At 45.9% G+C, this 24,396-nt stretch overlaps 1 protein-coding gene across 1 annotated transcript in view; it reads left to right on the top strand.

The window, feature by feature from the left end:
• LOC147891700 (ribonuclease H2 subunit B) overlaps positions 1 to 24,396 on the top strand; it is a 59,951-nt gene that overhangs the window by 24,052 nt on the left and 11,503 nt on the right. The window contains exons 4-8 of the mRNA XM_087388868.1: positions 5,955 to 6,031; positions 16,351 to 16,474; positions 16,555 to 16,619; positions 23,513 to 23,579; positions 23,809 to 23,884. Coding sequence (XP_087244994.1) covers positions 5,955 to 6,031; positions 16,351 to 16,474; positions 16,555 to 16,619; positions 23,513 to 23,579; positions 23,809 to 23,884 — 409 coding nt within the window. The remainder of the gene's footprint in view (positions 1 to 5,954; positions 6,032 to 16,350; positions 16,475 to 16,554; positions 16,620 to 23,512; positions 23,580 to 23,808; positions 23,885 to 24,396) is intronic.

The raw sequence follows: 24,396 nt of genomic DNA, 5'->3' as shown, positions 1-24,396 counted from the left end.
GTTGTCCGTCTTGTACAGATCCTTCAGGGTGACCCATGCCTCTACTGACGTCTTGGCTAGCTGGATATGTGGAAGAACGGAGTCCGCCGTAGTCCCTATGATTATTGCCAGGGCATGGGTATCTCTGTCTTCCCAAGCTTCGAGCTTCTCTCTGTCTACTGCCATGACTATCTCCCCTTTCCTATCCACCATGTCCTCCGGCTTCGACTCCACTCCCATGGTCAGCTTCCACAACTTCCGAGCCACTAAATGACTCCGGATCTTCACTTTCTATTAGGGATAGTAAAAGAGAGAAAACTGGGGGAGGAGGAAGGTAAAACAGGGGCTGAAGAGGTGGTGGCGGTCGACATCTCTGCTGTGTATACCACACAGCAAAGTCAACCAAACTTAATTTCAGTAGACCAGAATTTTGAACGCACCTGACTGAACTGGAGTCACCCTCCTTCTCGCAAGGGCACAATCCTCCAGTCGTGGAAGTCGATTCCCAAGAGCTTCTGAATCAGGGTTGTGCTTCAGCAAGGTCCCTGCCTTCAGGCTCCCACACCAGTGAGCCTCCTACTTGGGCTCTGATACCATGTTAGAAATGACTCAATAGAGGGTATGCACAACGGAAGACTAATAGTAATGCCCAGGAGCTCACACAGTGTGATGTGGGGTGTGTGGAATCACAAACTTCTTTACTTAATGTGCATAAAATAAGTGTGCAAACTCATCAATGGACAATGAACCAGCCAGATAGGGAAGCCACCAAAATATATATTTCCGTCCAAAACTATGGACACAATACAAAAGAGATAGATCCAGAGTCCCACCAATGGTGTGGTCCTCTGATCTTACCACAAGGTCCTTCTCCTATCAGCTGGCTATCTCTAGACTCGAGCCCGCGTGCTCCACCTCGAGCGTAAGTAGACTTTCCGTCCAAAGATCTCAGCACCTTGCTGCCCTAGTAGACAGCCTAGGCTCAGCCCCAAGTGAGCTCAGCCTGCAGCAACTCTGGCCCTGCTTTGCCTCCTGGATGTAGGCCCAAAGATCAGGCTTCTGCTGCTCTTGCTGCTCCTCTGTTTGCTGACTTGCTGGATGATGAAATGAGGCCAAGAGCCTCTCCTTATATAGGCCTCAAGGACCCCTCGAAATAACCGACCAGCCAGCCTTAAATGGGCCGACTGACTGGTCTGTTTGGGCCTACCAGTCTGCCCCAAAACCAGCCCTTTAAGGGCTCCAAAACTGGGGCCTTTTGCCCCACACTTCTAGGGCTTTTGGCCCTCCAATCTAGGGAAGGGCCCAGCCTATATAAGGCATGCCACTGCCCACTGTCAGCCCCATTTGCTGCTCCACCAGGCCTGCTGGTTCTGCCCTCTGCCAGGTTCTCTCCAGCCTCATGTGCAGCGCCGTACACTGCTGATGTCATCGTGCCCTGCCAGGACAGATCTAGGGCTTGTCCCCGCCTTCTGCTCCTTCCACAGGTTCCGTCCTTTGCAGCCTTCTTCTCTTGTGAGGTGCTGCCCATGTGGCAGCCCCCTCTCTCTTTCTTCTCTGGGCATCTTCTGCCCTAGGTCTCCCTCCCCCACACTCTCCTCATTTGGGGGCTTACAGATGGGGAGGTGACCTTTCCAACACTCCACACTAGTAGACACAATAAGGGAGGCAACAGAACAACGGGAACAAATGGAGGATAGGATTGTGCAGCTCAACAATTAGGTCTCAACCCTCCAAAATGTATAGAAGGCAGCCCATGTGGAACACCTCTGAATGCTTGAGGCCTTCAGGGCCAATGCATGATTGGGTGTAGCAATTTTTTGTGAGGTTCAAGAAACGAGGACAATGATTGGCCAAGTGGCCCATTGCTCTACATCATAAATAGTCTTGGGAGTCTTGCGACCTCCACTTGTGACCTTCACTTGTTGGTTGATCACCCCTCCACTCAAGCTTTTTAGCATAACCTTTAAAGGAAGCGTAGATAGGTCCTTGACCCCCAAATGAACCTTTGGAATATTTTTGTACTTTCATGCAAAACCTAAGAATCTCCATGTGATTGGAGGCCTGAGCACATAGTGTAGAGTCTTGAGACTTTGCACTCTCTGTGACACACACATGGTGAAGACCGAGTAGCATGTCTTCACGAGATGCCTAAGATACTACGTGATCCAAGGGAGGTAACATGAGGTCTCCCGACTCAAGTCTAGACTCATGAGACCCACCATGGATCCACAACATCATATAGTATGGGAGGATGTGGTTGGGAGACACCGAAAGTAAGACCTTGACTTTTACGCACGCTTGGTCGGGAGGAGGCTAGATCTAGGTCCCGTGATCACACATTCCATCTAGTGCACCTCTCTTTGTCGCCCACAAGTACATCACATGAAGAGGGCGCCTACGATAGATCTTGGACATGTTTCGCCGACGCCGAGTCTCTCGATGGGACCCTAGTGAAGCCCAAGTGGAGCTTCGACTACTGATGACTGACATGGGACATGACACCACATGACAGGAGTTCCTTCGACTCTCGAGGCTCCCTCTTGTTTATATCGATACTATCCTAGTTTTCATTTATCTGATCATCAGTAGTTTTTGGGAGGTGTGCTAGACGGCCCCAGTTCCCCCATTGGGGGGTTGTTATCTCATATTGTATTCAGATTTATTGCCTTGGTCTCAGGCTTTTTGACCTTCAACAATATTAATAAGTCTTTCTTTCTTTCTTTCTTTCTTTTTACTATGGAACCATGGTACTAGAGGATGAAGAAGGCAAGTTGTGAACCCAAGTAGATTGGTTCTTGTGTACAATGTTTGAGCAACTAAATAGGTAAGTTGAAGCAAGAATAGTCTACCCCCATAATTGGCTACATCGTGTATGTATGAGCTCCTGAACTGCATGCTTAAGCTGCTTTTAATCTTTGAGGAAAGAGTGATTCTAAAGGTAGTGGGAATTTAGGAAGCTGTCATTAGAGCACCTTTAGCCAAACTCGAAGGTCACCAATTGAATCCTACTCTTGTGTGAAAGGATGGACTCAAGACCTGCTCTTGGAAAAGATAGAGAAAGTGAATGAAGGCTAGTGAACTACAAGGGAGCTGGCACCAAAGGAAGAGGGGAAGATGGTGAAATGAGGCAGCAAGACAGCCCATTAGTAATGGTCTGTCTAGCACAGAGAAGCTTGGGACAGAGAGAGTAAGAGCAAGAGGAAGAGGCAAGAACTCTCCTCCCAGCCTTTGTTGCTATGTCACTCTGTCCCTTATATACACATATTTGCCTCAACTTTGATTAAGATATCCCATTGGTAGCCATCCTTCTTGAAGCTTGAATCTGTCAAAAATTTGAGACAGGTTTGTTCTGAGCTTGTAAGGATTCTTAGCTAAAAAACAACTTGTAGCTGTCAATCAATCCTCATGTGAGGAAACGTCTCTTAAGAGTACATTTCATTTTGCTTCCCTATTTTTTTTTGCTGTTTGGCATTAAAATGATGGAGCCAAGTGTCAGGAAATGGAGTCAAGATGAGTCAGTTTGGTGTGTTCTAGTGTGAGTTCTAGTCTAGTGTGTCCTATGGATGCCACGTGTCACATTGGGAGTTATCCCATAAGCATTGGTGTTCATATGTGTCTCTGTGCTCTATATAAGAGTTGTACCTTTCTAGTGTCAAATCAATCAAGTATCAAGCCTACAAGCTCTTTGGTCTACATGTGAGTACTTTCATTTTGGTTCATTGCTCTAGTTATTTCATTTCCATTTCATTGTCTCTCTTTGAGGATCACTATCTCTCTCCCTAGCCTACCCTCTCTCTCTCTCTCTCTTTCTCTCTCTCTCTCTCCCCCTCTCCACCATGTACCTTCATGTGGTATCAGAGCCTCCCTTCCTACCTTCCCCTTCTTCTTGCTCTGTCTAGAGGATGAGAGAAGCCTGCAAATGGAAGCTCGTTTCTCCTCCATGATTGAACTCCCTTCCACTCCTTTTTCCCCATCTTGTTCACTTCTCCTACCTTAGCCTCACCTTCAGATCTGTTGGAGCTGATTTGGAGCTAATCTACCTCGCCATCAACTACGCCTTCGTCAGCCCGAGATGCCTTGCCAACAGCCGCTTCTTTTGCCTCGCCATCAGCCGCCTTAGTAGCCTGGCCTCCAGCTACTTCATCGACCTGCAAAAGGCCGTACAGCCTGCTGCAAGCAGGCCGCACAGGCTGTACAGTCCATACGGACTCTACGGAACAGTCTGGACTAATCCGTACTGCACCCGGGCTGTACAACAGGCCGTACAAAGCCCATTCCAGCCCTCAGGACTGCCGCCAACTGCTGCTGCTCCTGCCATCGCGCACAACAGTACCAGCCCTCCGTACTGCTTGCACTCCTGCCAGTCTGCCCGTACAGACTGTGCACCATTTCTGCTACTCATTGCCTCTCCAAATGTGCATGAGCCACTGAGCTGAGCTGCCCTCACTTTGCTCCCGATTTGCAGGTGCCCCTGATTGGCTGGTGCCCACGATTTGTTGCTCCATCTGCCACTTCTGCCCACGGGATTTTTACCCGTGGGAGCTACTAGTCCACCGTTTCACTACCTTAGATTGATTTGCTACCATGGGGCCTCGCTCTCGTGAAGAAGTCATATCATCTAGGGAGGAAGGATTGGCTTGTATCGGTATGAGGTTGGATAACAAATACTTCGTCACTTTGACCCCACTACTTCAGCCATGGAAATCAAAGCCAAGTTCGAGAATCTTTACGCCACATCTACTGGACCTGACCGATGAGCTTTATCTATTGTTTTGCATGATCTATCTGAAATAATAGATGATGTTAGCTCTTTTTGGGTACTCTACCTTGGGTTGTTTCCCAAAAATAAATGATGTGTGTTGAGTCAATAAAGGTTCTTTGCCTTGGATAGTCCTCCTAAAATGATGTATTTCTTTTATATTTATGGTTTATGGCTCCATGTTCCTAGTTACTCCCTGGAGTCAAGAGGGGGATGTACTGTGGGAGCCATGTATTGGCTTTGATGGGGTCTAGTTATCAGGCCTGGCATATGAGCTCCAGGATGTTGGTGCATTGGTTTCCTAGACTGCTGAGTTGGTCATGCATCCATGCTGAGACATGAGCCTCCGAGTCATGCTTTGGACGTAAAGCCATGTGAGTGCTCAGTACGACCTTTGAACCATGCTCAGACTTCAGCCTCTGAGTTAGCATGAGAGCCATGGCTAGTTCACACATTGCACAGAGTAGTAGATAACGTCATTGTCATGTTCTGCCCTTGGTTCCATTCCAATAGTCACTCACCTTTCCTCCATGGGGGGGTGCTAGGAAATGGAGTCAAGATGAGTCAGTTTGGTGTGTTCTAGTGTGAGTTCTAGTCTAGTGTGTCCTATGGATGCCACGTGTCACACTGGGAGTTATCCCATAAGCATTGGTTTTATGTGTCTGTGCGCTCTATATAAGAGCTGTACTTGTCTACTGTCAAATCAATCAAGTATCGAGCCTACAAGCTCTTTGGTCTACATGTGAGTACTTTCATTTTGGTTCATTGCTCTAGTTCTTTCATTTCCATTTCATTATGTCTCTCTTTGAGTATCACTATCTCTCTCCCTAGCCTACCCTCTCTCTCTCTCTCTCCCTCTCCACCATGTACCTTCACCAAAAAATATGTTCTTGAGTAGTAGTGCTGCAGAACATGCTTTGACAGTTGTGATTTATGCCATTTGAACATCAACTAGTTGCAAAGTCATTTTGATTAGAATAGTACTAGCGATTTTCTTGGAATCTACATGAATTTCCTTGCTATGTTCTTGGTGGCTTCCGTACCGACTATTATGATAAGTATGAATGAAGAATGACACAGAGATACTTTTGAGATTTGACAATGATTCTTGTTGAATAGGATTATAGATGGGCTTATTTGGTGTCCATATTGGTAAACTTCAAAGATTAACTTGCATCTTTGTATACTCATAGGATGGCTTGTCTTATGTTGACAGATGGCAGCTTATATATGTGTACTCCAGTAGATCCAATATTTATTCTTTTGCCAATATTGGATGAGGCTCGAATGAAGGTAGCGTTACACATTGTGTGTGTGTGTTCCTCTCTCTCTCTGAAAATTTTTGACACATGCAAGGGTTTATCGGAAGAAAGTAACTTTTTTAAATGCATCTGTAATGCAAAAAACCCCAATCTACTCTGTCATAAGCTTTCTCAAAATCCAGAAGTAGAATGGCTAGATTCTGGCCACTCTGCATGGCCCACTCTGAAGCTTCCCAGAAAGAGAAAATGTTATAAAAAATGCTTGTGCCATGCACAAATCCCGTCTGAGTGTCATGAATAAGATCAGGGAGAAGGGGTTGCAATCAGAGGTTGATTGCCTTGGCCAGAATCTTGTAACAAGTCCTCAGAAGTGTGATAGGCCTCCACTGGGACACTAAATTTCTGCAACCTCCTTTCGGGATAAGGTGGATGAGACCCTCTGTAAGCGACCCAGGCATCTCGCCAAAGTCCCAAATGGCCTGCAGGGCTGAAGTAATGTAGTCTCCAATCATATTCCAAAATGCAATGAAAAAAGAAGGGGTGAGGCCATCCGAACCTGGGCACTTGCCCTTGTGAAGGGCTGAAAGTGCAATCCTGAACTCTGTGTTGGTGAAAGGTGCATCGAGCAAAACATGCATATCCGGATTCACCAACAAAGGGATGCTCTGCTAAATAGCCTATCTAGCATCCTCTCTATCCTATGTCTCAGGATCAGCAGTAAGAAGGGTGGCATAAAAATTTGAAGCTATGCGTAAGACATCATCAGGTTCTGTCTGTAAAACCCCATGTGAGTCAATAAGCTGGGATACACTCTCTCTACTATGTCTAGGGCCAAGAGTGAGAGAATGGAAGTGCCATGAAGGTTTTGTGGCTGTAAATGTGACGAACAAACCATGATCCTAGTCTCTTGTGAAAGAAGCTCTCTTGGCCACTGCGGCATGTCAGGAACCTTGAATCCTACCCCAAGTGGCCATGACGGTATGTTAAATATCTTGCCACATCATCAAGACCGACTGACATGATCTCCCAAGCCGAGTCTATAGAGGGAGTGTCACGAGCATTCACACACCCGTGGCCATGCTAGCTAGTGCTAGCGCAAGCAACCAAGTCAACGGCCACGTAGATGTCCCTACAACCATTCAGAGAGCCTTGCGCAATCAGCAATCAGCACAGTCAACAGGCAGTCAGCGCCACGTCATTGCAAGTCAAAAAGCGCAGAGTTGACTTTTTGGTTCAACAACAGCTTCAACAATCTCAGTAGTCATTGAGGAGCTTGATGAACAACAGACTACAAGGACAACCTCAGTAGTCATCCAGGAGATTGAAGCTCAGGAGAAGGGGGAGCCTCGTCAGTTTCCCAATATGTTCCAGTTTTATGGACAGGTCGGTGGTCAGAAGGTCGTTATCCTACCAGACTCAGGCAGTTCTGAGGACATCATCTCCACCAAAGCAGCTAAAAAGGCTTAGTGGCCTCTTACGCCAATGGAACCAATGACCTTGAATGGTGCATTTCCAGGGCAGCAGATAGAGAGCAACATGCAGGTAGCTTCAGCCACTCTAAAGATCTAAGGGTGGGTACGCAATCGACCACTCAGGGTCGCACCTACTCAGGCAGCAAACATCATCTTGGGAGCACGATGGTGGCACTAGTTCGAAGTCCGACCAGATTATCAGCACCAAGGCTTTGATGTCATAATCCCAAGCCATGGGTCCAAGTTCATCTATTGGAGTAAGGGTGTGGCCATGCTAGCTAGTGCCAGCGCAAGCAACCAAGTCAACGGCCACGTAGACGTCTGTACAACCATTCAGGCAGCCTTGCGCAATCAGCAATCAGCACACAGTCAACAGGCAGTCAGCGCCACATCGTTGCAGGTCCAAAATCGCAGAGTTGATTGTTTGACCAAAAGTCACTCATTGACTTTTTGTTTGACTTGGTCAACGGTCGGCGTTGACCAGCCGACCAGGTCAATGGTCGGCGTCGACCAAGTCGGCCAGGCTGACCTATCAGCCTGTACAAGGCAGCCTTTGGCCCTCATTCTTCATCCACTCCTCAGGCCTTCAAGCCTTTAGAGCAACAGAGTCAGGCCTCCCTGCAGTAGACCAGCAAGGTAGCCTCAGCCTCTTCAGGGATCTAGTGAGGATTCACCTCCTATAGGTAGTCTAGTCTTCTAGTTTTGCAGTGAGGGTTTCAGCCCCTCCATACAGTTGTATTCAGCCCTTTGGGCATTCATTATTCGGTTGTCTCTATTTTCTCTTCTGAGGTCCACTACATTCTCTCCCTCTAATTCTCTCACTCACATCCACAGTTCACTTTGTGTATTGAGTGCATCATCTTGTAGTTGTAGTTAGTATCGGGTAGGAGAGAGAGTGAGGATAGTCTATCTCCCACTACAGGGAGATTGTGGTCTGTGAAAAGAAAAACATGCACTACATCTAGAGTGATAAGCTAAGGGACTCATTTGGTGATGAGAATGGCCTTGTACGAAATCGACCCGCATATAAAGTCTGAGGACTTGACTGTGGGAGGTAGGCCATAGCAAGCCTCACATCATTGTGTTTGCATCATGATACTCGAGGGAGGGCCCGCGTGCTTCTCCTGCAGGACTTATGGGCAAATTCATACCTTCCACCTTATATCCTACCGGGGTTCTGTAGCTTGGGTTTCCTTGACTGAGCCTCAAGTTATTTATGAGAAGGTAGAGTCATCTTGGCAATCTACCCCACAACTCTCACTAGTTCTAGCTGTGCATTGTGCTCAATAACTTGCCTTTGGACTGAACGATGAAAGTTGAGGTATCCCCTATCTATCTGGATTGGATAAGTACCCCCCACGTGTGGGTTAGGACTTGGGAATTCTGCGAGGTCCTCTAGATCCTTGGCTTTGCCGTTCTATAACTTTTTGATGGCCTCTTTTAGACGAGCTTTGGTGAATTGTGTGGAAGTGGTGGGGTGAGGGATGCCATATAGGGTGAGCATAGGCTCATCATAGTGTGTCCACGTAAGCTTTCCAAAGATTAAGGTCCTTGATAGGACACGGTGATTTCCTTTCTAAGAGCTTCATCTAATATTCTTTGGAGTTGCTACTGTAAAGAATATTTAAGAGCTCTAGGAACTGTCATTTCTTCGACACATTAAACGTCAATACTCTTTTCCAATCTCCTCTTGGTCAAGGTTTCCTTGTTTGATCTAAACATGCTGCGATGCCTGAGCGCTTTGTACTCATCATAATACCAACTATTTGGTGGTATAGACCCTTCAAGTGGCTTTCTTGTGTGCTTGATGGTGTAGGGAAAGGAGTGTTGTGCAATGATCTGGATGGATTTAGTAAGGAGATGCTTTGGTATCTATGCCTGGTTGCTCATCTATGTGCTCTAAGAGAGTCGTAAGATAGCTACCATATATAATCTAGTGAGTGGTCAAGTCAATCGGTAGTAGGTAGATTAGGGGCCTTATGATCCTCTTGAATAGGTTGGTGAAGTGAAAGGTTGAAGGATAAGTGGGAGTGGTTTTACTCGTAGCATGAGTGTGTGGACTACGAGATCACATATTTGTGAATTGAAGGAGGCTAGGGATCCCATGACACAGTCCACCACACTGTGGCCATGCCCATGAGCGCGTCATGTATTCCCGCCAATCATAGCTATTGTTGTAACCTATTGTGAATTAGTAACTCATGGGTGTTGCACATATCCGGTAGATACTTCCCATATTGTGTAACGGTGGCTCCAGTATGTACATCCTCGGATCTCTGACTAAAGTTGAGCTCTCTTAGATGAGAGTATAATGGCACCCTTGGATCTTCGACCAAAGTTGAGCTCTCTTAGATGGGAGTAATGGCCTCCTCTTGGAAATCTACGATCTTTGCTTGCCATCCTTGGCCTTGGCATTGAAGTCCCCATAAGCTGTCTTCCGAGGTATCCACTGACTACTGGCACAGGGTGCTCTAGACTTTGGTGTGTCTCTGTATAAAAAGCTATGTCTTGACCCATGTAAGACTTCGAGAAGCTCCTTGGATCTGACCATAAGATAGTTCCAAGCACGGCAGCTCAGGGTCTTGGTAATCTGAATCTCATATACCCTACCCCTTATGTAGCGGAGCCACTAGATGTCCATTGTGAACATATGTTGGGGAGAGACTAAAATGAAAACATTTAGACTTCACAAGCAGTTGTAGCTTGATTGAAGAGATTTTGGACTACCTTTTGATTAGCCTTCTCCTTTAGTGCTAGCCTTCGTCATGGCTGAGTCTGCCCTTCACCTCCGGAGTGCTGACAGAAACTCAGTACGAAGACTTTGTATAAATGGATGCTCAAGTATGTGTGGGTGTGTGGATTTGTATGTGTGAGAGCATATTTTTATACTATGGTCTACACCCACTGTTGGGCGCTGATGACGTCAGTGGGGATGTCATAGTAGCTAGTCCCTACTATGCATGATGGAGTTTATGGTTTTCAACCTTATGAGTGACTATCATGAGATTGAAAGTGCACTATGTTGTGTTTTTAAAGGATGAGTTTGGGAATGTTCTCGGATTCATCTAGGTATATGCTTCTGCCATATTAGCGGACGTGCAAATTTCACCTTGTGAAGTTTTCGTCCAAGTTGCGGCCTGCTAGTATTGTGATAATTCTTTCTATCTTAAATGATGCGTTGCCCTATCAGCTAGATTTAGATTTAGATGCTCGTTGGGGAGAGACTAAAATGAAAACGTTTAGACTTCACAAGCAGTTGTAGCTTGATTGAAGAGATTTTGGACTACCTTTTGATTAGCCTTCTCCTTTAGTGCTAGCCTTCGTCATGGCTGAGTCTGCCCTTCAACTCCGGAGTGCTGACAGAAACTCAGTACGAAGACTTTGTATAAATGGATGCTCAAGTATGTGTGGGTGTGTGGATTTGTATGTGTGAGAGCATATTTTTATACTATGGTCTACACCCACTGTTGGGCGCTGATGACGTCAGTGGGGATGTCATAGTAGCTAGTCCCTGCTATGCATGATGGAGTTTATGGTTTTCAACCTTGTGAGTGACTATCATGAGATTGAAACTGCACTATGTTGTGTTTTTAAAGGATGAGTTTGGGAATGTTCTCGGATTCATCTAGGTATATCAAGAGCCGTCCCTCTTGGACAACTGTCCACTTTCCCTCCTTGTAGGCAATATCCCCCCACTTTGCGATGTCCCGCTATTGTATGAGGGTAAGCCTCTCCTCTACCTGGAGAGGTGTTAAGTGTTGGCACATGAAGTCAAAGTGAGTGTTCTAGGTGTGTTTTTATAGTCTAGTGAGTCCTAGACATGCCACGTGTCATATTGGGAGTTATCCCATATACACTTTGGCTTTCTAGAGTCTAGTGTCACACTCTATAGTGTTGTACTTGTCTAGTGAGAGTGGTCTACATCAAGCTTTTCTATCATGTGAGTGTTTTGGTTATCATTGCTTTGTACTTTCCATTTCCTTCATTGCTTTCTAGTTCTTCCATTTCTTTTCCATTCCGTTCCTCCTACCATGTGTCTTCATGTGGTATTAGAGCCATGCTCCTAGCCCTATCTCTCCTTCCCCTTCCAAGAGGTTGAGGTGAGGGAGGCCAATGAATCATGGAGCAGCAGCAGAGAACCGGTAAGGCTCTCAACATCAAAGTTCGTGGCATCCCTCGGACCGAGAGCACATCGATGAATAATGCAGCTATATTTGTGGCCACGACTCTAGGGGTAGTAGAGCATGGGAGTGAGAGGGCCTGGTGTGTGGGAAGAGACCCCAATCGAGAGCAGCTCCTCATCATACGGTTTCATGATGCACATGAGCGACTCACAACTTTATGGCATAGATCTGTCTTATGAGACGATCCATCGATCTCCATGAATGAGGATCTCATCCCCCTATAGGTAGAGGAGAGACACACCCTGATACAGCAACGGGATCAAGCCCGTAAAGACGGAAAGTGGTTGGTGGTACGAGATGGGCGACTCTGTATAGGCCCTCGTAGGGCACATGGCCTCTCTCCCACCTAGGGGAGCGGGGTCTATGGGACTCAGACATCCGAGACCTTGTCTTGTACCCATTTGGAACTGTAATGGTACCTTATGGTCGGAACCTGAGAACTGTAATGGTACCTTATGGTTGGAACCAGGGAACTTCTCGGAATCCTATAAAGGTCGTGACATAGTCTTCTATATAGAGACACATGGGAGTAGAGAGTGTGCTCTACCAGGAGTCAGTGGCTATACTTGGGATGCTGCTTACAAGAATGGGGACGAGGGACATGAGAGGATTACAAGGGTCAAGAGGAGTAGTAGTTCTCTACAAGTCTTCTCTTTTGGGGGCCATCTCGATAGAGAAGAGAGACTTACACTCTAGGTTTCTCTAGATCCGGATTTGTGACATACAAACAGTTGGGATTTGTTCATAGCGGCATGCTACTTTCCCCCCGAGAGCTCACACTTTGTCCAAGATATTCAAGAGGAGGTCGAGACATCACCATACACAGCCCTCTATCGGGACATTGTTGATTTCTCGAGTTGCAGGGAAGTCCTCCTGGTTGGGGACTTCAACGCAAGGATAGGGGCACAGCAGGTATCACTCCTTGACTTTAGAGATTATTCTATTATGTTACCAGACATTGATCTCGAGGATACAAGTCTCCTGCGAGTCTTAGTTGATAGGCAAGCCCCTATCACATCTTATGGGAAAGCTTTGTTAGATCTTGGAAGGATGCATGATCTCATTATTTATAATGGTCTTCACAAATAGCCTTCTTCGGGTGGCTTTACTTGCTTCTCTCACGGAGGAGGCTCTAGTGTCGTTGATTACATCATGGGATCCCCTGCCTTCACCTCTGATATCAGTAACTTTTTTGTCGCACCACTCCCTACTGGGGCTAATCACACCTACCTCTTTTTTCGTATCTCCATACCTCGCCTCGCAGTACCCTTCACTCTGATTGTTCACAGCACTTATGAGGACATACATGTTGATCATAGTCTCTCACCGAGGTACGGAGCACGCCTTTATACGCTCCTCACATATATTGACTTCATAGCCTTACTAGAGAATCGTGTTGCTCTGATCACCCGCTCACTCCATGAGGTTGCACTTCACGCCTTCCCTTACACTACCCGTTCTACTCACCCACCGCCACTGGGGACCGTCCCTTGCAACAGTTGGTATGATGATGAGTGTAAAGCTCTGTGTCATCAACTCAAATTCGAAACCAAACACAACCTTTCGATCGAACCTAAAACGATATGCGAGTATTGTCGATTAGTTCCCAAGAAGAAGGATGAATTTATCTGCTAAAACAAGGAGGAATTATTGAACACTCTATTTAGTAACAACTCCAAAGACTTTTGGCGGAAATTTCTAGAGAGACGATCCCCTTCACCTCTCAGTGACACTAAGGTTTGGTATGATTATGCACGCACACTATACGACATCCCAAATCAGCCAATTTGTGACCTTTTACACATACCTCATCCTACTTCCTGTATACTCTTCACTAAGGGGGGTGTTAAGGACGCTCATAATGGCCGAGCGAAGGATCATGAGGTTCTATGCATTGAATTCATTACATATGGGATTAACATCCTTGCCTCAAGCCTAGCAAAGCTCTTTAATGAAGTTGTTTACCTAGGCTTCCCATGCACTTGGACCCTTAATACTATCTCACCCATACACAAGGTAGGGGATCCCATGAGCTCGGGGAACTACAGGATCATTATGATTGGACATGTCATGTCCAAGATTTATGCATTTGTGCTTGATTCTGAGGTCAGTTGATTCGCAAAGATGCGGGGGCTTAGAGCATATGGACAGGCCGGATTCCAACATGATCATAGGACCATGGATCACATTCTCATGCTCAGATGTATTATTGAGGAGGTGAGGACTCGAAGGCAGAGGGTTTATGGTTGCTTTGTGGATTTCCGCAAAGCCTTTGATACAATTTTGAGAGCTCGTCTCATCAGGCGTTTGTAGGATTTGGGCTATGATTAGGACATAATCTGGTTTATCATGGCACTTTACGAGAGACTCTCAGGCAGAGTTCGGACAAGATCGGGTTGGAAAGATGAGATTTTGAGTACAATTGTGGTCAAACAAGGGTGTCCTCTATCACCCACCTTGTTTGGCCTCTACATTGATAAGCTTGAGACAATCATGCAGACATTGGGGGGGTAGATGGTCTTTTGCTTGCACTTTGATTCAGATAAGAGGGCCTCCAGAGGCACCTAGATGCACTATAGTCTTTTTGTGAGTCACACGATCTGAAGGTGGTTTGCTCACACAATGAGATGGTTTGAGCGACTGGGCTACACATGGAAAGACTTCCTCCCTTCCAGTACACACCATTGATGCACCGTTTTCCCACTTTGATGTCATGAGGTCAACTAGGTCATACGTGAGGATCTTTTGCAATTACACACATTCCGGACCTGGTTAGAACCGAATGAGTTCCCATTGAAGCTCAGCTTCTATAGAGATCATTGCCTACATACCTCAGATGAGGGGTTTATTGACCCGCCATGATACACATGGATTCATTTACCCTATTCACTAAGGATCTCTTCTCATAGACTCCATATTTAGAGTGGTCGAGCAGAGGGTCTACCTAGTGAGAGACACATATGCACTTATGTGGCTTACAGGAGGTTGAGTTGGAGGAATATTTTATCTTCAGATGCCCAATACTATGAGATTAGAGGGTGCTTCTATTGTGTTTTCAGAGATGGCTGTAGATTGTTATCTCGATTTCTCTCTTTTCCAGATTAGAGATGCCAGGCCGTGTTCATTCATGAGGCAGTCAGAATCGTGAAAGCCTACTCAAATCTTAGAGACATGAGAAGCATATATTGATAGACTCTTCTTAGAGCATGATCATGGAGTTCTAGAGGCCTATTATTTATATTTTGATATGACTCTGTAGCTTGTAGTCTTTGCTTTTGTATGGGTGTTGATGCTCGGTTAGTAGCTTTACCTTTAGTGCTAGCCTTTCCGGAGTGCTGACAGAAACTCAGTACGAAGACTTTGTATAAATGGATGCTCAAGTATGTGTGGGTGTGTGGATTTGTATGTGTGAGAGCATACTTTTATACTATGGTCTACACCCACTGTTGGGCGTTGATGACGTCAGTGGGGATGTCATAGTAGCTATTCCTTGCTATGCGTGATGGAGTTTATGGTTTTTAATCTTATGCGTCCTCGGGGGGGCAAAAAATGACCCATGGGACCCGTCTCGATACAATGTAAAAAGAGTCTCCTCAAGACCCATGGGACCCGTCTCGATACAATGTAAAAAGAGTCTCCTCAAGGAGAGGGGTCAGGAGTCTATGAGTTCATGACGATAGGTAAAAAGACAAGTGACAAAAGATCCCAATGCTGTCGGAGAGGCAGTGAAGAGAACTGATGTCATCTGAGCGGAGTCCCCCAGTATCTGTTGGTAGTCCTCCCTGATATGTGCATATTGGGGGCACTGTAGAGCTACATGTGCCTCCGTCTCAACTGTCTGCATGTCACAAAGGGCACAGACTCTAGCATTTCTGGGCTGGTGTATCCAAGCTTCCTGCTCAATGGCAAATGTATGAGATCTGGTACGGAACCTGGCGATGTTTTTGCGATATAGAAGGGGGATAGGTGTGCTAATATAAGACTAAGCATGAGTCTCTAAGGACATGTATGTAGACCAACATGTGGGATTTATGTTGTCTTGGTAATATTCCAGCTTTACCCTCTTTTCACTTGTCAACCAGTGATTCTGCAAAGTGCTTAGTAAAGACAGTTGAAACTCTTGCATGTTGACCTTTTCAGGCGGCATGGTCAAATATGCTTCCACTTTCCATCTGCTGAACCATTTTCTTATGTCGGTTGCCCATCCTGTGCAGATGACCTTACTTTTGTAGTTCTTTTGAAGCTTTGTGCTGGCATTCCATGCTTTATGAGGCAGCCTATCAGGTTGCATTTGTTGCACCTCTATTAGGCATTGCATAACTCTGATCAATGCATGAAATTCAATCGGTCTCCTTCCCGTTTCCAACAGAAGTAATGAGTATGGAGTAGTGGGTTTGACACCAAGGTGTCTCCTTAAGAAAGCTTTTTGCATTTTCTCAATATCATTCCATGTAGAGGCTGAAATGCTGCCTCCCCATACTTCCACTCCATATAATACTGTCTGCACTACATATGCATCAAACAATACATTTCGAATTTTCCATTTCCTTTAGTATTCATCCTTTTAATCAATGAATTTAACTTTAATGTTTCACTTAGTCAAGGGATGCTTGCATTTAATAAATATATGAGGGTGTTTTCTATTTTACCATGCTTGTATATTTGACAAAATTCATTCTGTTGATTGGTTGTAGAGGGCGGATGATCTAGGGAAATTTAGGTCCTTGGATGAGATACTATGTGTCGAAGGCTATCCAGGCTACAACCACCTTCTACCGCTCTTGTCGCACTCACTTGATGCTGTGTGTGAAGTGAGAGGTGGGAACATAGGTTAATTCTATTGATTTTTAGTATTTGTAGATGCTATGTGATTAACACAATTGTGTGTGTGTGTGCAGAACTTGGGACCTCAAAGTATTATAGACTTGATGATTCGAAAGTACTTTCTTGGCTTTGTTGTAAGGTATTCGTTGTTATTTGTGAGTTTTGTACCATTTTTCTTTTAAGAGTTAAAAGATATCACAAGGATTTAAAGCTAATTACAAACTCTAGAATTGTTATTTCATTAGAACTAAGAGGTATCACAAGGATTACAAACTCCATAATCGTTGACTGATTAGCTTTGGTATCTTGAAACATATCAATGAAAATCATCTTAGCTAGCTAGCTGGCATATAGAGCCATTTCATTGCTCGCTTAGAACAAGATTGAATATATATACATGCTAGCTAGCAAGCTAAGATGATATTCATAAAATAGATTTCAAGATACCAAGGCTAATTGGTCAACAATTTTTGAGTTTGTAATCTAGCTCTAAGGTGATTGAATACTTTAAGAGCTCTCATATGCGTGGCTTATTGATGAGGAAGGGTGACTATGATTTGCGACCGAACATATGATAAAGGTCTTCATAGTGTATCCAATAGTTTCCCAGCATACCCTTCATGTGTTGCTTTAACTATATTTTTCATGATAATGCTACAAAATTCGCCCATTGAACCTAACAGGGGTTAGGGCACTTTTCATCAATAATAATGTTAAGAACATTGCATGTAATGACACATCTTTGGAGTATGCCTACTTTGAAGGGGATTCGGGTGTGAATTAGATTGCTGAAGGCATGAGACTTGTTTCAAATCTTTGGTCTTGTATGATAACTCTGGAATCTAAATGCTTCACTTTGTACATTAAGGTGGAGCCTAGCAATGATAGAGTGCTGAACCAAAGCTTAAATAAGTTGGTCAAGTGTCTACAAGTTGAGAGACAATGCTCTACACTGTGCTATGGGTGATGACCTTCCCTCATCCCTCATTTTCTCCTTTGCTTAATTGACCCACACAATTAGCTTTTAAGCAATACTACTCTTACCCTTTAATCCATTAGTTGCACCAAAAAACATTATATCCCTTACTCTCCACACATCTTTCACTCTCTTCTCTCCTTGGGGAATGATGGAAAGAGTCACTCTTCAAGTTGGTGTTTATTGCTTGTGTGCTTTAGTATGTTTGCCCTTTCGAACCTCACCTTTACAAGGTGGTCTAGTCCTAGACATTGTCTTGATTGCTGAAATTTCAACTTGACCTCTACAAATTGTGAGGTTCATTAACTTACATCTTGATACTTGAGAAACTCTTATAGAGATACATTTGTTTTTTTAGCCAAATCAAATGTATAAGATTAACGATTTTGGAAAAGTTTCCATTAGATGGTCTAAATTCAAAAAACCAGCTTGTTTTTAGAGTACCCAGCTCATTGCGTAAGGAATCTCTGAAATAGGGGCTACTAACTAGAGTGGAGGACTATACATCCTGTGAATACCTTGTCTTAAAAACATAAACGAAACCCTACAAGCGAAGCCTTACAAAAACACTCCCGCCCTTGCGATGGTTGTCATAAATCTTGATGTCTCGTGCTCCCAAATGGCACACAAGGTGTAGATGATATCCTATCAGATGGCGATGAGAGTGGGCGCTCGAATAGGACCTAGTGACCTCCCATCACCAAGCTGCAGCAATAGGCAACTGAGATGTGCCAAGCAATGAAGCTAGACACCGTCTCCCAAACTTTGTCTTCTAGACCAAAAACCGGATGTTGACATGAAGGGGGAGTCACATCCTATACCTCAATATGGAAGACATTGTGGCCGTGGATCTTTAAGCTGGGGTGATTGTGTTGATGGAGAAGGTGTGGCCTGTATTGTTTTTGTTCCTTTTCAAGAGCATGTTGTTAGGCTAGCTAGCAAAGCTCATGAAAAGGATTTTTTGATTGGATGTGTGAAACCCTTATATGCAGCAATGAAAAAATTCTACTATGAATTCTTTTTTTGTTCTCTAGTTCAGCATAAGAGGGACAACTCTACTAACTCCAAATTCTTCTAACTATAGCTAGGTCACAAAAATTTTCTAGATGAGAACTAGAGGTTTAATCCGGAAGGAAAGTCAATGCATCACAAGAGTGCCAAGCTTGTTGAAAGAATTTTATGGTTTGGATAACCATCCAAAGCGTAAGAAAGCTCCTCCTCCTCATAGTCATAATCCAAATCAAGCGTGGAAGCTAAAAGCAATTTCCTTTAGTTTCCCTATTGCCCTTACGATATTAATAGAAACATTACGTCTTTGTTCAAGACCAATGCATCACATTCCTTTTAATTCTCCTTACTCCTAAAACTGGAGAGTTTGTTCCCATAGAAATTGTGGGGAAAGTATTCACTATGTTTTTGTGTCAATCTTTTTAGTAATGACTTTATTGCACCAAAATAATTCCTCGACCTCCTAGTGTGTCCACAAGAGGCTTAGCTCATTGATGTAAAGATCAAATAGCGGTGGCCCGTGGGGAGAGGGGGTACCCTTGCTTCATCCTCATAGTGCTACTCACCTCATTTGTCACCTATGTGTGGTGTCAACTCTGTTTATAACTCTCTCGTACAAAGCCATGATTGCCCATTTAATGTCATGTACAATGCCCAAGGTTCGGAGTTGTGTGATGAGGCATGTTTTTATTTTCTCTCTTTGCAGCGGGAGTTTTTGTGCTTGTTTGGAGAAAGAAATCCTTGGTGGTGACCCTTGGTCTGGCCAGAGGGGCTCTATGGCAACATCCTCGAATCCCATAGCCGTTAAGGTCCTTCTTTCTCCAGCTGACAAGCAATAGGTACATCAAGCAGTACAGTCCCTCCGGGACAAGGCGATCATGGGCAAAATTGTGGGCCTCACACCCACAAGGAGACATGTGCGAGAGTGGATCCAGGCGAGCTTGGCAATAGAGGGTGACCACATTCAGGAGGTTACCATCTACGCAAGAGGCGTCTTCCTCATCAGTTGAGCTCCCCGATACTGCCTCGACACTAGTGGAGCAGAGCCCCATCCTCCTTGGCTAGTATTTGGTGTACCTCTTCCCTTGGTACCATGGCTTTACAATGGAGGACATGGACACGACGCACCATGTTTCCCATTTTTCGGTTATGCTCCGCTTCCCGGGGCTCCCAAGGGAATATAGAGCCATCCTCCCCTCCATTGGTCGAGCATTTAGCATTGTGCTGGAGTCTCCACCAAATTTGGCCGTATCAGTGGTAGTAGACGACGGGGTCCCCAGGATTAGACTGGTGGTTGAAAGCCCAAAGTCCCTCCTAGAGTTGATCCTCCTAGAGACCCTTGAAGAGTCAGTAGCAGGCTAGGGCCCGGCAAGCAGAGTCAGTAGCAGGCTAGGGCCCGGCACCTCCCCAGACAGGAGTAGCAGGAGTCTCAGACCCCCTAGGTGACCCCTTCAGAAGGGGACTCGACCCAGGTTAAAAAGAAAAAGAAACCAAGCAAATTGGCTTGAAAGCGTCACAAGCAAAGGGCTAGACGTAGAGAGAGTATTTCGAGAGGCACCTGCAGAGGAGCAGCAGAGATGGAGATCCATCCCCTAGTGGCAGGGGCCACGGTTCAGCCAGGTGATCCTTCCGTGATGGAGGTCTAGCGTCTGCATTCGCCCTTGTATCAATAACGAGCCCAGGAGCTCTTAATGTTGCGATGGCAGGAGCTGCAGAAGTTAGCCCAACAGCGGTTGAGGAGGAGCGGATTCAAAACCCCGGTGAGCCTGATCAGTAGGATGGGCCTGTGGTCGCCCCTACTCCCTCCGGTCCCCTTCCCCCCTGCATTCCTCTTCCTCTCCACTCCCCCCCCTTCCTCTTGAGTTCCCCCCGTCCCCTCCCCCCCCTCGCCCCTCTTGCTATGATCATCCTCACCACCTGTCCACCTCCCTCCGCCTCCCCCCCTCCCCTCTCCACCTCCTTTTTAGCAGGTTCTTTAGTCTCCCCCCCTTCCCCTCCCTCCCTAGGACTTGCCTCGAGTCCCTTGCCAACGGGCAAGGGTAAGATAGCGCCCCCTTCCACTTCCTCATCACAATATCCCGTTCCCTCTCTCCAGTCGAGGGGGGAGCCAAAGGGAAGGGGCTCGTCCTCCCAGCCGTCAGCTCCCAACTTTCAGCCTAGGCATCCCCTACCGCGGGGCTTTTATAGATTGCGGCCTTGGAATTATCTAGAAATTACGGACTGTTACACTCTACCCTTGGAGGTAACGCTTGTGATCTTGCAGCCCCGGAAAGGGGTTCGATCAGCGTAGTGGGCTTCCAGACACACCCAGTTTGGAGATTCCAGTTCGCCTCCACATGGTTGGAGAAGTGGTCCCCAGTGGTATTTGATGCTATGTTGGGAGATCAGATTTCACGCATGATGGACGAGTGGATGGGGCCACAGGGTCTGGACCTTTGGCACGCCCATGGTGCTGAAGTGAATTTTCAGTTGTGCTTCACGCGGGAGAAGCTGATGTGTGGTTTGACAGTAGGGGTTATGATTGCGGCCTGAGGCAAAGGTTGATCAGACATACTACTGGCCACTTCAGAAGTGTGCTGATTTGTTCGGGGTGGAAGTCTCCTTCATGATGAAGTGGGCATGGAACATTGGCATTGAGCTAGTGTCTAACCTAGTACGCCGACATACGGACACGGACGACTCGCCCTCCAAACCCCCAGCAAAGTCCCAAAAGGCAGTCTTCCTAGAGCAAGCACCCACGCATAGGAGAGCCTTGTTTTTTGCATCATCGCCCTCGTGAGTTGGACCATAGTGAGTTGGAATGTGCACAGGCTCCACGACGGTGCTCGTAGTCAACCGCAATACTCGATCCTTTGGCGGGAGTTGCAGAGGACAGTGGTCATTCTTTTGATTCAGGAGCATTTGTTCTCAGCATCAGACATTAGACGGTGACACCATCAAGAGGCCCGCCGAAAGTGTGTTCCTTTTCTGTGGGATGGAGCAGAGGGGTCTGCATCTCAGTCTCACAGATAGTGGCCCCAAAGGTCTATGATTAGGGTGAGCTTCAAGACAGCGGGTAGTTTGGATGGGAGTTAGGATGGGAGAGTCCAAGATTGGGATTCTGAACGTGCAGACATCACCGTCCGATACATAATCAGAGTGGTGGGACGATTGGGGAAGGAGTGGCACATTGATCCCCCTAGTATCCTAGAGCAGGATGTCCCCATGGCGCCTCCGGCTTTAGGAGGGTTGGCCCTTGAGGGAGGTCTAGTGGGATCTGGGAGAGTGGTTTTGGTCCTCTAGGAGCGGCCTTCAGAAGCAGGTGGAGTAGGTGCCCTTCTTTTCCTACACCACACGGATTGGTAGGAGGCTTCAGATGTGGACTCTTCGATTTGGACCCCTTTGAGGGAGAGGCATTGGGTGGCCCATAGAGTGCCCCAAGAGCTCCGTTCCAGGTTTTGGATGCAGTTATGGTCCAATTTACGGCTAAGGAAGATCACCTACTTCTTCTGGCTGGCTATGGTTGGAGCAGATGCGGGTGGAGGGGGCAGTGTCATTGTTGCTCTGTTAGATTTCTGGAGACAATCGCTCATTGCCTCTGAAGCTGTCGTAGCACAGCGAGGATTTGGATGGGAGCCATCAAGATTATGACCCGCAAGCAGAGCGTTCAAAGGGACTACACATGGGGGATGGTGGCCTGGTTGAATGAGGCAAGAGACATGTTCCAGATTGATGAGGTCTCCCCAGCTTACCGGATACAGGGCCAGAGCATTCAGAGGATAGAGCTCCATGAGGCGGTCGGGATAGCCCCAATCCTCTTTCTCCTTCGGAGGACAGCGTATGGGAGGTAGTAGCCAGTATCACGGCGTGGAACATTTGGGTTGCTTGTTGCATTCTGGTGATGGGTGAGCATCCGGTTCCACCCTTGGCTACCTTGGTTGCATCTGGCATGATATCATCTACACCCTCTGTTTCATGTGGGAGCGTGGGACCCTAGGCTCTAGGGCGATTGTTGTGAGGCACGCTCATTTCTGCAAGGTTTGGCCTGCATGACTGTTTTACATATTCAATCCATGAGGGATTCATTGGTTGTATAGTCCCCCCATCTGGCTGTTAGACCTTGCACCAAAGATCCCCTAGGCAATGAGCTGGGTTTCTCTGGAACAGGCTGGTTTTTTCTTCTTTCAGTCTTTTTTTAGTTTTTCCATACTCAGCACCTTTGGGGCTGCTGTTTTGTATAAAGTTTTTCAAGCATTAATAGAAGGTTCCTTTCTTTGCCCAAAAAACAAAAGTGCACTATATAAGATTTGAACAAAGGAATTACAATGCATTTTCTTGCATTAGAAGCACAGTTACGCCGAAACGCATTTCAGAGCCCAGCCAGGCTTGAAACGCCGTTTCAGAGAAGCCCCGTTTCCTGAAACGCGTTTGAGGGTCTGAAACGTTTCAGGACCCTGAAACGGTTGGTTGAAACGTTTCAGGCAGTCTGAAACGCGTTTCAAAGCCTTGAAACGGGCTGTTTCAGACAACACAGGCTGCTAGGTCTCCAAAATGATGCGAAATCCGCCGCCAGCCCCGTTTTTGGTCTTTTTGCTTTTGATTTTGGCCTCCGTCCACTCCTTCAGTCTCATACTCTCTCCATTCTCAAGGTTTTCCAGCCCTCCTTGAGCCCCATTCACTCCTTTCCTCTCCTTTCTCTCCTGCAAGCTGCTTTAGCCCTCCATCATCATCTACTCCCCTCCAGCCCCTTCCTTCAGTCCCCTCTTTCAGCCTTCTGTTCCCTCCTCTTTCATGCCCCACTTTCAAGTTTCAGCCCTCTCTTTCAACCCTTGGCTCTCTTTCAAGTTGTAGGCTGTAGCATTCTAAATGTGTGTGTTCTCATCTCAAAACCCCCTTTTCTAAACCTATCTTGCTGACGTGGCGTTTCCCCGTTTCAACCCTCCCAGAAATCCCGAAACGTTTCCATTTCCGTTTCTATTTCCGTTCCCCGTTTCCCCGTTTCTGTTTCCCCTAACTGTGATTAGAAGTGCTCTTATAGATTCTTCATCTCTGTTGTGCTATTTTTTTAGGTAAACCTTACACTTGAGGGCTTGGACTCACTAGGGGGCTATGAAGGCATGCCTGGAGAAAAGAAGCGTAAGTCCATTTCAATATGGGACCCAAAGGTTTTACTCATGCGAGCAATAAATGAATTCAAAGAACAATTTCGAACTAATGGTCTAATTGCTTTGATCTTGCCACACATCCTTTTTTCCTATTTTCAAGTAGCTCTTTGTCAATCTTAAAGCATTCTCAATAGGCTCGTCTTGGATTCTTTGTATACAAAATAATATAACTTCCAAAATATGTGCTATGGTTGTAACAGAGGCTCATGCAATCGATCTGTTAGGAGAGTATGTTGAACAAGCTCCTTGGCTAGACATGCTATGCCAGCATCTTGGGTAATTATCAATCTCTTCTTCTCCTGACATGGAAGCCACCATCTATAGTCTTCAAATGATATCTTTCGCTATAAATTGCACATATTGACTTATTATCTCCTGATTGAATGAATTTGTGCTCACTAAATATATGTGGGAGGGTGGGTGAGGAGATGAGCGAGCTTGATCATAGTCGATGTAATATTGGAAAGCTTCCGATAGCAATCTCAGTTTCCCCTTGAAACAGTAAGAAATCAACCAAATGAGTACGAAGGCTTCAATATTACAGCTAAGGCTAATGAGGGGATGTAGTTAAGAAAAAAACAAGATGCCTTGTGTCACCATGATATCCATATTAATGATTTATCTTGATCTAATTTATATATCCATATTAATGTCAGGAAGGTGTTTGCGATATTGTGTGCTTATATGTAAGGAAGGTGGGCGCGATCTTAGAAGAACTTGATGTCTTTCTATATTTGCGCAAATGCATTGTGCGGATAACTATTTTTTATTTGCAGAAGTGGATGTGG

This window comes from Dipteris shenzhenensis, chromosome 17 (genome assembly GCF_047967505.1).
Source record: "Dipteris shenzhenensis isolate YYH24624 ecotype China chromosome 17, Dip_SZ_1.0, whole genome shotgun sequence".
Classification (NCBI taxonomy): Eukaryota; Viridiplantae; Streptophyta; class Polypodiopsida; order Gleicheniales; family Dipteridaceae; genus Dipteris; species Dipteris shenzhenensis.
The sequence above is the reverse complement of the archived record's forward strand: the minus strand, read 5'-3'. Positions and strand labels throughout refer to the sequence as shown.